The sequence below is a fragment of the Haplochromis burtoni genome, unplaced genomic scaffold, assembly GCF_018398535.1.
Source record: "Haplochromis burtoni strain Fernald_Lab_line unplaced genomic scaffold, NCSU_Asbu1 Contig_2125, whole genome shotgun sequence".
NCBI classification, from domain to species: domain Eukaryota; kingdom Metazoa; phylum Chordata; class Actinopteri; order Cichliformes; family Cichlidae; genus Haplochromis; species Haplochromis burtoni.
In genome coordinates this window covers 1-13,475 of record NW_024584486.1, presented here as the reverse complement: position 1 = coordinate 13,475, position 13,475 = coordinate 1, and the positions used below count along the sequence as shown (strand labels likewise).

The 13,475-nt window shown below is 44.2% G+C and overlaps 1 protein-coding gene across 1 annotated transcript; it reads right to left on the bottom strand.

Moving 5' to 3' along the window:
* Positions 1-3,545: 3,545 nt before the first annotated feature.
* Positions 3,546-11,188, bottom strand: LOC102292697 (pleckstrin homology domain-containing family O member 1-A; the record flags this gene model as incomplete). Its single annotated transcript, XM_014331355.2, is given in 7 exon segments — positions 3,546-6,869; positions 7,163-7,275; positions 9,872-10,034; positions 10,284-10,381; positions 10,512-10,805; positions 10,890-10,991; positions 11,084-11,188. Coding segments are annotated over 7 exon segments (1,656 nt in total), but the record flags the coding sequence as incomplete, so codon positions are not given.
* Between the last annotated feature and the right edge of the window lie 2,287 nt (positions 11,189-13,475).

Here is a 13,475-nt window from a genome sequence, read left to right as displayed (position 1 = left end):
TCTCTCTCTCTCTCTCTCTCTCTCTCTCTCTCTGTGTGTGTGTGTGTGTGTGTGTGTGTGTGTGTGTGTGTGTGTGTGTGTGTGTGTGTGTGTGTCAGTCACACTGGGCACTAGGCCAATAGTGCAGCTGGGTTTGTGTCATATGACCTGAATCTGAGGGTGTCATTCTTAAACTTGAGGTTAACCTGATGAGTTTCACTTTGTGCTATTTTCAGCCATCTTTACACAATGGGTGGAAACAAAGAGACTGAATTGCTGTCTGTCTGTTTGTCTGTCTGTTTGATTGAAAAAGAACAAAAGACTCTTGGGCGCTGTGGTTTGCATTCATCCTAAAGCTGACGTTAAAGTTACTGCCAACACCATTTTTAAAGTGGTACACAACCTGCAGACTCTCTCTCTGGATGCTCCTAATTTTTATTCTTAGTGATTCTAACAGTTGTAATCTCAAGAAATCATTGAACAATTTATTTCAACATGTCACTTGTCCTACAAGGCATAATAAAACGCTGTATTTGTGTTATGGACCAATTAAGGGGGCATATAAGTCTGTGGCCGGACCTGCGCTAGGTTCCTCGGATCACAATGTTATTCACCTCCTCCCTGCCTACAGATCTGTGATTAGGAGGGAGAAGGCCTGTGTGAAGCGGACTAATGTCTGGACAAAAGACAGTTGTGTTGCCCTTCAGGGGTGTTTTGATTGCACTGACTGGTCCTGGTTTCAAGAGAACACTTGTGATTTGGATGAACTCACCGATGTGGTGTGTAGCTACTAGGGGTGCAACGATACTCGTATCGATATTGAACTGTTCGATACAGTGCTTTCAGTTTGGTACGCATATGTATCGAACAATACAAAATTTTTAATTTATTTTATCGACTTTTCTTCTGACGATGCTGTCTGTGTTGAGCGCTCAGTGGATCTGCGCTCGACAGTAAAGCCTAGGCGGAGTAGTCGAACGCAGATCCACTGAGCGCAGGGCAAGCTAGCAAGACAGAAGTTAAGCTCTCCTTGCAACATGGCAAACTGAACCTCCCCCACCCTCATTCAGATCTGGCCTTTGGAACTATTTTGGTTTTCATGTGACGTATGACCCTGAAGGTAAGCGCGTCATGGACTAAAGTAAAACAGTATGTTGGATGTGCCACGCAATGCTCAATTACATGGGTGGGAACTAGTGCGTTAGCGCAGTTAGCTCGTTAACGTGTTGGCCGTCCAGCCCCACGCACGGGGCGATCCGCGGTAGCTCGTTAACGGAGATTTGCCGTGTTGTGGCGTTAACGTCATTTCAGATTAACGCTGACAGCACTAGTGGGAACACAACGAATATGACTGCACATTTACTCCGACATCATCCTAGTGCAAAGACAAGTGGAAGCAGACAAAAACAACAAGCACGCATGCTACAAACTTTACCCGAGTCATTTAGACAGCCGTTAGCACATGATTCTCCTTATGGGGACCTGATATGTTTAATATGCTGCTGAGAATATAGCCCAGAAGAAGCGGATAGTATAGCTTTTATTTTGGAAAGAGCCATTTCTCTGTAATAAACTCTCTTTTCCAAAGATGAGTGATTCCTCAATCAGATACAGGGCTCGCAAAATCGCTAGCCCGACGTCCCGGGGCTAGCGATTTTTCCAGTCGGGCTACCAAAATCTATCTCTGCCCTGCCCGTCGGCTATTGTAGGAAGGAAAAATATATGTCAATGCTTTTGCATTCTTTCGGAAATGTAGCTGGGTAATTATGTCATTGGCATCGGTGAGCCACTGTCAATATGTGACATATTGAAATCGCGTTTGAATTTGCGCTTGTTTTTTGCTTTCACTTTGCAATCGCGCGAACTGTGTATAGAGAGCGACAGCACTGATTGGTGAGTGATGATAATTTGCGCACCAATTCCTCTGACATCGTCTTATCAATCGTTAGCTTACTATGCAAACATGACAAGTGAAATCTCCCGCAGCTTAAACATGTGAGAGGTTGATCGCGCAGAGAATCGCTGAGTTATGTGAGTGCGTGTGTAAAAGCAGCAGGATATATATTTTAGTTCTGCTGAGCCAAATAAGACAGGTCAGGGTGAAGAAGTGACAGCCAAAGAAAAGCTTACCACAAAACGGAAAAGTTATGACAAATCAGACTATAAGGCAAAAAGAAAGTGCAGCTTTATGGTTTCATGGACAAAAGAATTTCTGTGGCTGCAATATGACGAGCTAAATAACCAGGGCTGCACATAAGTGGTCCGCAGGTGCGCATTCGCTGTCAAAATAAAAAACGCGCACAAGATAAGAAGTTGCAACGCGTGTTTGCGTACATAAGATTTTCTGGAGGAGGACAGACATTTGTTTAGAACTCTTAAAGATGTCGAAGAAGCTCCTTTAAGCAATTACTGTGTTCCTCCACCTCCAAAGAAATGTCAGAAGGAGTCCGAACCACAAAAGAAGCGCGTATTCTCGGAAAAGTGGTTGCAGGAGGTGAGCTGGCTTCAAACAAATGATGAACGCACAGAGATGTGGTGCAGAATGTGCCGTGAAAATCCCACTCTAGCGGACAAAAACAGTGCCTTTTATATGGACGCAAACGCGCGTTGCAACTTCTTATCTGGTGCGCGTCTTTTATTTTGACAGCGAATGCGCACATGCGGACCACTTATGTGCACCCGTGTAAATAACATAATGTTCTGCCGGGTGTGTTGTTGGTTTTCTCTCGATTTCTGAGTCGACAAGCGCCTTTGTTACTGGGACCAGTCATTTTAAGAAAGGCCCCCATTAGAACCCATGAGAAATGCAAGAAATGCATTATTGCTCAGTCTGCAATATCTTTCCCAGAACAAACACCAATTGCAAATAACATACTAAAAATATGACTAAAAATACTGATTCATGTCCTACACAGTTCTTACAAGTTCATAGAAATTTCTGTTCAATTAGAACCAAGTATTTGAGTTGATGATTGTAATTTTTATACAATGTTGTAATTTGTTTTTCAACAATTTTTTGATTAATGTTTTGTTTCCTTTACAATATTATACTTTAATGTATAATATTGTAAAGGAAACAAAACAGGAAACAAAACATCAATCAAAAAATTGCTCTTTTTTTATTCGGGCTACTTAAATTTATTTTGGGCTACCAAAAACTGAAGAGTCCCTGCCCGAAGGGCTACCAGGGATTTTGAAATTTTGAGAGCCCTGAGATATATTTATTTTTTAATTACTTTTGTTTCAGCAACATTAAATTTAAAAACTGTACTTTTGAGTAAAATATATATTTATAATTTTAATAAATGACAAATTAAAAAGGCATGAACATTTCTTTTTTGTATCGAAAAAATATCGAACCGTAACACCAAAGTATCGAACCGAACCGTGAATTTTGTGTATCGTTGCACCCCTAATATATATGTATATTTCTGAATTTGGCTGTTTCTACCCTCGATACAAAAAGACCTAAAAATATGAAATCCACAGCTGTCTATGAAATTCATGACCATAAAGCGCACACACCTGGAGCTGAGCGCGATGTCTATGAATAAATGTGGACAGTATGATGATGTCAGCCTAAAGTATGGAAGCTTTAATGGTCCAAAAGCCCTAAATCATAAAGAGCTGACATGTTGACAGGATACTTCCTGCTGTCTGTAAACACAAATAAAAGAGATGAACAGAGTCTGGTGAACACTCTCATCCCTCCACCAGTTTAGCTTATTTGTAGTTTGCATGTGAAGACGAGCCCTGGATGCTCCCCACAAGAAAATCATCAGTGTTCGTTTGGTGCCATTTACCTCGAAAGCAATGCTGTTTACAATGATTCAAAAACATTACCATACAGATTTACATCAGAAAAAGAACATTTAAATAATGTATTCCATAATTTAACAAACGTGAAGGAACAAGGTGCAGTCATTCAAACTACATCAGAATCTTTTCTCATAGTCCAAAGATTTCTGGCGTGATCTAGTCTTTCAGTGCTCAAATGTGCAAAAAGATCAAGAGAAATAAAATCTGTTCAACAGGAACCACAAATCAAGCTGTCAAGCTTTCAGTACCAGGACCTACAGAGGAAGTACAAGTTTGAATTTCACGTAAACCTTTGACAATGAGGTAAAGCTCTGTGCCCTGGGAGCTGCACCTCTGCAGGGGTTTTGGGGGCTGTTCAAAGAGACAGGACCTTAAAGTGAAAGTCTGGTATAAAAATCTCCAATGCTGTAGCGTCTCGTGATTTGAGACTAACTCGAGTCCCTGAACTGGACCTCCCGACTGCGTTTGTGCCGTTGATGCCATTTTTAATGACACCATCTGACCAATAAAATGGCTGCTGTGTGTATCTGCAGTGTGAGGAGTCATGCTGCAGATGAGCAGGACACGTTAAACTTTAACTGGAGACTGAACTGTTTGGCTGCAGCTAACATTACAGTTTTCATTGCTTCAAAGTTTATAAATGCATAAATGTGGAGCTTTGTTGAAGTGAAATTAGTCTCTGAGTATTCAGCACATAGTGACACAACAAAGTTTACAGTACAGATTATGAATATTTCTTTGTATATTAAAGTTCCTGTAAATATTTGATGATCTGGCGCTACACTGATAAACTGGTAAAAACGGGCGATTATTATCGTGCAGCTGAACAAAAACAATCTCAGAAAGGTATTTCTGTTGGTGAAACACATTTAACAGATGCATCACATGTTGGGCATGTTTATGCCTGAGCTGCCAGCACATACGTATTCAGAACATGATTAACAACAAACCCAAATGGGTTTATTTGGAGGACAGAAACTACAAAGGACTTAACCTGATGAATAAACGGTAACAAATCAATTGCCTTGAAAACACTAAATGTAATAAATCTTTTATGTAGGCAACACAAACTGACATTACTAATTGTATTTTCTTTTAACCTTTGATTAACGTGTCTGTTCCACTGTTTATTCATTTGTTACCAACAAATTCATTCATCCTTCTCATTGGTTTGTTTACCTACTTGTTTTCCAATTAACTAGTTTTGCTGATTTATACAATTTCCATGTAATTTTTGTATCTTTAAGTCTCCATTATATTCCTAAATTATTTATGAGCTTTAACAGTAAATTATCTACACTAATATTTAAAGAGATAAACAGGAACGTAAATATACTGAAGTAGTAACTTTATTGTGTAGATGATTAAAGGCTCGTATTTCTTATATTTGGTGGATGTGCTGGCACACTTTTTGTTTGTTTGTTTATTAGACTTTATTGAGCCTTTTTCTATGTCACATGTATGTTTCATTAAAGCAAATGTCTCACTGTGTACAACAAATATGTCAGCTGTTTATTGGTTGATGCTATCCAGCATCTGCTGGGCTTCAAGTGTGCAAATTAAATTTCCGCTTTTTTGCAGAATGCAGAGTTTGAGTTCTTTTTTGTAAACTGCAACACATGAACAGGTAAAGACTTTGTGTCATTATTGCTTCTCATGTCTTTGTTTAACATTAAACTCCCTGATTTTTGAGAAAAATCCACAGATTACAAAAATCCTGTGAGGTTAAAAAGAGCTGGAAGGACGTTTACAGGAATCTCTGCTACAGTGAAAGCAGAGAGCAACAACTTTGAAGATTAGCAATGACATTAGTAAATACATGAATGTTTTATCGGAGTGAAAGTCTGGGGAAACTTCCAGCAGACTCCCCTCTGCGCTCGTAGTGTGCTTCAGTGACTAATTCAAAAAGTTTCTTGATGTACAAACGCTGACATCTTATCTTGAAAAGGTTTTCTTCAAAAAAACAAAACAAAAATGTTCAACAGATAAACAGAAAATCTTTTTGCCTTCAGGAGGACGGAGAAAGAAGATAAACATGCAGCACCATTGGAGGAAGAGAAGGGGAAAGGGTCCCCGTCCAACGTGTGCGTCAAACATCTGCCACACACACACACTTCCTGTTTAGTGCACTGTGGAGGATTAAGCCATTAACCCTCCCAGAAACAATCCTGCTCTGTGTGGTCACGTGCACTGTCTGCAGATTAAAACATGGAGACAGAATTTGAAGCAGGCTTCTGTTTGCGTGCTGAAGAAACGCTGCTACTTCCATTGAGAAGTCAATGCTGAACACTCAAACTCCTCGTTCAGGTGTCTCTGAATCTTCCTTGTCCTCTGGTGATGTCGGCGAGATGAGCGTGTCTATTTCTTCTGCCGCGCCGCTCGGTGCAGGTATACCAGCGGCCGCTGCTGCCGATGCCATCTTCTCATAGGTCCTCCTACGCTGTCGCCGCAGCGTCTGGCTCTGGAGCTCCTTCACCTCCTGCAGGACCTCCTGCGCCTCCTTCCACGAGGACACAGCCTCTTCCAGGAGCCGCTCAGCCTCGGCACGCCTCTGCTCCACCTCCGAGTTATCCTCAGACAGCTGGGTGGCTGGTGGAAGTGGGGAGGGGTGGTGGCTGTCAGGGGTTCTTGGTTGTGAGGACTCGAAGGATCTGGACAGGGTCGGGGAGTTCTGGCTCTGAAGAGGAGACTCCTCATTGCTCCCTAGATGAGGAGAGTCGGTCTCACTGCCTCGTGGCGAACCATATCCTTTAACCTGAGAGAAGTCAGATCGTCCGACGCTCAGAGGCGAGTCGGATGGCTTCTGTATTGGAGAGCTGCCTTGCTTGTTGGGAGAGGCAGCGGATGGTCCTTTGAGTTTTGGAGATCGAGCTGCATCGGTGCTCTTTGACCGAGGAGAGCCACTCAGCCTGGGAGAGTCGCTGACTTTAGCAGCGGCTGCATGGGATCCTCTGGAGTGAGGTGAGTCATTTCCTTTGGACCGATTCTTCTTGGCTTTGGACCGAGGAGATTCTCTTCCTCTGAGGCGAGGAGAGTCGCTGCTCCGGCTCCTCGGAGATCCCGATGACCTACTAAAGATGGCGACAAAAATCTGATTTTAAGTTCAACAATCAGTATTAAATTAATCTTTCCAACCATTTGAGAACTTTGTGTTTTCTTCTTTACAAACTGCAGTACCACAAACACATATGTTTGGTACTGCATCAAACATACTGTAACAGACAGATCATGGGAAAAGTCTTTTTGGAATTTGATTTTGGGATATGCAATCTACATTTTATATATCTGCTTTGCAAATCAAAGCACAAATATTGATGTGAACTAATCAGTAATGTCAATTATTAATTAAGGTGCTAAAACTGACCTGGAGTGAGGTGACTCTGAGCCCCTGAGGTGATGGAGTCGAGGAGAGTTGATGCCCTTCAGATAAGGTGAACTGCCCTCTCGTTCTCGCTCTGCTTTGGTCTTCTGCAGCTCCTGTCAGAAACAACATTATCCATATAAGATGGCAGCACGTGCTGATGTATAGGGGCACAGTGCTCCCAGCTACTGTGTACCCTTTTTGTGTTGTTTATTTCTCTTTTTCTTCCTGCAATGCACTGATTACTTACAGCTGTCGGGAACTAATCGACATCGGCCTCAGCCTGAACCTTTACATTAGATTGGACTGACATTATTCCACCTGAGTTTCAAGACCATCAGGGCTCCGTGGGTTATTGTTGGGAGCGCCAAGCGTTGCAGACAGCGCAAGGAGAGGAAACAAAAGTGGAGAAGCAGAGCTGGCTATCAGGTCCAGCTGTGAAAACAACACTACAAACCCCGCTTCTGTCCATCTTCAACACCAACGCCAGATCCCTTGCAAACGAAACAGCTACAATCAGAGATTTACTACAACCGTGTCGTCTACAGATTGTAACTGAGTGCTGACACCATCCAAAAATCCTTAATGCCTCAGTGGAGTTATCGGGCCAGAGCCTACACCATCGGGACCACAACAAAGACTCCTGTAAGGTAAAGGGTGGAGAGACTACTGGTGCCGTAACAGTAGAGTTATATACAGTCAGTGCTCACGGGACTTGGAGCTCATGTCCAATCAGTTCAGGCCCTTCTACCTTGCAAGCTAATGGTAGTCATAGTTACCATTGTTTACAGCTGCCCCCGCAATGCTGACGTTAGCTCGCCACTCAACCACCTCCAACAACACCTAAACAGCAAAGAGAGCACCCGGAGGGCATCCATATTGTTGCTGGGGACTTTAATAAGGCACGAAATCTGAAGGCCCGGCTCTGATCAGAACTCAGCCTTCAGGCTGAGGGACAGTTCTCTTTACAGCGCTACCAGAGGACAGACATCAAACAGGACAAGGAGGTCTACAGGAGAAGCATAGAGGGCTTCCTCACTGATAACAACCCCTGCCAGGTGTGAAGAGGTAACCAAGCCCTCACCAACTACAAAGACCAGCAGAGCCTGTTGGGGGCAGACGACACCACCGTGGTTGGGCTCATCTTTGATGGAGATGAAACAGGGTACAGGGCGGAGGAAGAGAATTTGTCCTGCTAGTGCTTGCAAAATAACCTTAAGCTAACTTGATGTATGCTCAATCATCCAGGTAAGGAAATCCCAAAGAGTTCATTCTGTTTGTGGCGTAGCGTGGTTTGTAGCTCAGCCACAGAGGAAGGGTGCTGTCAGGGGAGGCTGACCCACACACCTGACCTCATCATGTAATCATGCCTCCCCTTTTAAGGATAATCCTGGGGCTGGATGACAGAGAGGTGTGTAATAATAATAATGGGATAAGCTATTTTGAACGAGTTTTGAGTTGGGACTTAAAGAGAGAAAAGGAAGAGATATTTCTTAAATCAAGAGGAAGGGAATCCAGAGTCGTGGAGCAGCTGAAAGCCCTGCTCCCCATGGTGGCAAGACGGGGGAGGGGACAGAGAGAAAGAGAAGAAGAAGATCTGAGACACCGAGATGGGATGGTGATCTGAACCAGGTCAGAGAGATATGTGGTGTTGGTGGGCAGGGTGTTATGTGTCCAGGCCCTCCAACACCCTCCCTTGGTCTGAGAGGGAGATACAGTGTACGGGTAAGGTACCAAGGCCAGTCTTAGTGGACACAGGCTGCAGACCGTGGTTCGATCCGGGGCATTGCTGGAGGCTGAGTGTGTGGAGGTTAAGTGTGTGTGTATGAGGACATACATAATATCCCATAGTGCTGCTGCAAATTAAATGCAAGGTCAGTGAATAGAATAATCCTTTAATCCTTTAATTGTCCCACAAGGGGAAATTTGGTTGTAACAGCAGCCAGAAAGACACACATACAAACAGTACACAGGACACAGAAACACACAATGTCTTCTTACATATTTACATCAAGGACAATGGTTACTATAAACAGAGTACTGTACAGTTATTAAATTAAATTAAATTAAGTACAGATAAGAGGCAAACCAGGTTGTAGTGCGAATTGGTTGATTAAATGATTGCAGTTACAGCGCAGATGTAAACATCTATGATTGTTGGGAGCAGTTTTGATTGTACAATAAAGGCTGCAGTTATCCTGTGCACCCCTTAATTCTGGGGACAGATTGGCCAGGCTTTAATAACCTATTGGGGCAGTGTGTTGGGATGTGTTCATGACCTTTAGCAGAATGTAGCATCTGCGATGCATTCAGCGGTGACACGGGGTCGTCCAACGCTGACGGCCCCGCCAGCTCCAGTTATTCACTCAACTGGAGCAGTCTTGTGATGACAGATATGTCAGGCATTTGTGGTGCCTGATTGCAAGGGTAGCGAAGTTTACTTGTTTACATGGCTTATCCTGCACATCCACAAACGTCCACTACCGGCAGCAAATCCAATCGGCTGTGACAAAGTGAACTAATGTCAGTGCTATAGTTCAGGTTTTGTTGTGGTCTGATTAATAGAACTTCCACCTGGTGGACCTAAAAGTGTCAATCCAAAGCACAAGTATTGTCATTTATCTTATAAAAAATAATTGCCACCTAAGCCAGTTGACATCATGAAAATGATCAGTAAACGAATCTATACATTTATGAATGAAGCAGTCAAACCTGCAGTCTCATCTCCTCCAGCAATTCCTGAGCTCGCTGCATCCTCTGGGCAATAAGGCTCTGGATCTGACCCAAAGGCTGGGCCGAGGCCTCGACTCCCGCTTCCACTTCAGCTGGACATCGCCTAACAGCAGAGCAGAACTCTGAGCGAATCATCACTGGTCTAGAGAAAAGGAAGAGGGTTAGGGTGACAGAAGAAATTTCAAGACATAAAGGTCAAAGACACTGAAATGGGTTTCACTGGTTCAGTCAGACTTGAGCAGCAGTGAGTCCAGCAGGCCAGACACTGACTTTAACCATGGACTCTACTTCTCCTGAGTATCCTGAATACCTGACAGCCTGATACTCTGCAGAAGAAAGCCTGAACTCTGCGTCTGTGTACTCCCTAACTTTGTTTATTACCAGGTCATACCTGGATGAGAGGACTTCATCCATGGAGGCACAGCGACTCCGGCCCTGCATACTGAACCTCTTCCCTGGCTGTGGCGTTCGATACTGAGCCTGGAGAACCTGAAAGGTAACATTCTATTGAGGTAGGTGTCGCGATTTAGTGTTCATTTTAGCAAAGCTATTCAATAAAAACTTGGAGCCACATGCTTCCAGAAGTAAAAAAAGGTTAATGTGGATCTGAAGGGCCCACCTCTATTTGTGGAGACTTGTGGACCTTGGAGGCGTCCAGATGCTTTCCCCAGGACCGCTCACTGCCCCTTGGCAGACTGCTAGTCTTCACTTTGGGCTCCTTGGATGTCATCCGTAGCTTTGATACGTCTGTTCCAGCTCGCTGACGACCTCCTACTCCAATCTGTCCACAAGACCCGCCCCCCTGCAGGTCGACCCGAAAGCTGTTATTCCAGTCGCCATCATAGTCGTGTGAAAAAACATCCTCTTCGGCCACCAGGTCGAGTGTCAGCATGCCATGGGAAGAGGTGGATGCCTGCAGTGAGAACATGACTTTAATAGCAATAACATTATCTTAACATTCAGACCAAAAGACAGATGGAAAAAAGGCTCCCAGTACCACGGCCATGAGATGTCCTCTGGTCGGCAGCCGGCGACCATAAGGGATCTTTGCTCGATCTCTGGTGGGATGAACCAGCGTGCTGTCCTCCTCAATGGTCACCTGTACGCAGACAAACTGAGTTAACACCCTGTTAAAAAAGGTGGCCGAGGTGTTATTAAAACAATTGAATCCATGAAAAAAGCAGCCCGCACCTCATCCAAAACTCTGTTCTTCGCTTTGATGATGGCGATGCTGAGGGCGTTTACCCATGATTCTTTCTCCTCAGGGCTCACAGCCAGAAACACGAGGTTTGGAGCCTGCAAAAAGAATATTCTTACCAATCTGATGTCATATGAAATACATAGTTTACCCCTGAAATGGTGCAAGAACTTAAATGTCAGTTTTTGAGTCTTGCAGCTGATGAAACATCCATATTTTATTGGGATTTTTACTTTTTATTTGAGCTTTCTTTAAGGCACATTAGCTTCACCAGATAGCTCCCACCATACGTTGGAACTTGCCATGTTGTAGCAAGTAAATGATACATTTACAGAAAGCCATTAGAGAAGTACACATACTCTGAGAAGTACTTACATTCTTTTAAGTTTTAAGGTTATGTGTTGTTCTATGAGTTTCAGCTGCTCCCTTTAGGGCACAGGTGTCCAACTCCAGGCCGGTGTCCTGCAGGTTTTAGATGTGTCCTTGATCCATCACAGCTGATTAAAATAGCTAAATGACCTCCTCAACATGTCTTGAAGTTCTCCACAAGCCTGGTAATGAACTACCCAGTAATCATTTGATTCAGGGGTGAGATCTAAAACCTGCTGGACACCGGCACTCGAGGCCTGGAGCTGGACACCCCATGCTTTAGTGGGCGCCACGACGGATGATCTACCTTATGCTGGGCAGACACTGTGCGATTTTTTCAGTCGCGCGATTCAGCTCCTGCTCAAACTGCACGATTGACTCGCAGGGGTTAGAAGTTCGTAGGTCACGATGCAGGTCCCACACTATACGGCCTGATGCTCTGATGCGACCCGAGTGCTCACACTGTGCGTCCATAAAATGAAGGTTATAACAGAAATTCTGTCGCTCGCTCTCCCTTTCTGTCTTTCACTCACACAGACACGCACACAACCACCATGTCTGTGAATGTTCTCAGTCATCCAGGTCATCGTAGTCAAAGGAGCTTGCAAAGAAAAGCGTCTGGACTTCTTTAAGTTGCTTGAAGATGTTTCACCTCTCATCTGAGAAGCTTCTTCAGTTCTAAGGTCAAATGGTGGAGAGTCCCAGATATAAACCTAGTGGGAGTATCCCCCCACAGAGGGACAAAAGGACCCCCTGATGATCCTCTAATCGCCTGAGCCAAGGTGTGAAACTGGGTGTGGGTGGTATGGGTGGTATTTTCACGGTTGTTGTGGTCGTGATAATTTTGTGAGGCCACATGGAAAAGGCTCGGATAAGCTTGCCACAGTTCTACAAGTTGTACCTCCATCGCTTGTGTCCAGATCACACGCTGCACAGCCGTGCTGCGCCGTCTTTTTCACTGCCATTTGTGTTTGCGCGTGCGCAGTGTGAGAAACTGCGGTGACACCCTCATGACGGTCGCGAGGATTTCAAACCTGTTTGAAATCCTCGCGACCAAGCGATTGATGATCGGGAGCTGGTCGTGAGGTGTTAATCGCTTCTCGTTACCCCACACATACTACACAATACACGATGCACGATGAAGGCCAAAATCGGGCCGATTGCCAAAACGGTCGCACGACTAAAAAATCGGCTCAAAATGGGCCAAAAATTGCACAGTGTAAGCACAGCATTAGTCTCCTCCTATCCCAGCATCCTCCTCTGTCACACATCCATGAATCTTCTTTAAGGCCTTGCTCTTTTGCTCCTGCCTGGCAGCTTCGTCTTCATCATCCTTAGCCAAATACATCTACTCTACCTCCAGTTGTAGGATCTCTAAATGAACTCAAACATCAATTTTTTCACATCTAGAAATTTTATAGAGTGTTTGTTGCGGCCCAACACAAATTTACACACAAAGTTTATTTAACCCTCTGAGGTAATGACCCTGATCCTGACTATACAATCAGAATGTAGATTCTTGTTTTATTAAATTAAAGCTGAAGGTCAGATCGTAGAAGTAGAAAGAGCAGAGCGTGAAAAACTGCAGTAGTTTCTAGGATTATTCCGCTCTGACTCATCCTCTGGCAGTCTAATTGGATTCTGCAGATTAAACCTGTTCAGAATAGGAACAAAAAGCATGCAGCTCAGCCAATAGCAGAACACAGATGGGGCAGGACATCTCAAATCTTATCCACCAATCATGAGGCACATGTAGGAGGAACTCCACCATCGAGGTCAAGCAGGACCGCGTAATCTCCGAACACCAAGACACGAAAGGACGGGCGCGGACAGAGGTTTCACTTTTGGATCAGATGCTCCATGAAACCAGAAACTTGAGGTGCGAGACAAAAACACTGACACACATATTCTGTAATTCTGTTAGTTACACTCAAGACGACAGGTAAACAGCCGGACAGGTGGACTCACTGTCATGGCTCGGCTGTGTGGCAGGCAGGAGAAGGACCCAAGATGCAG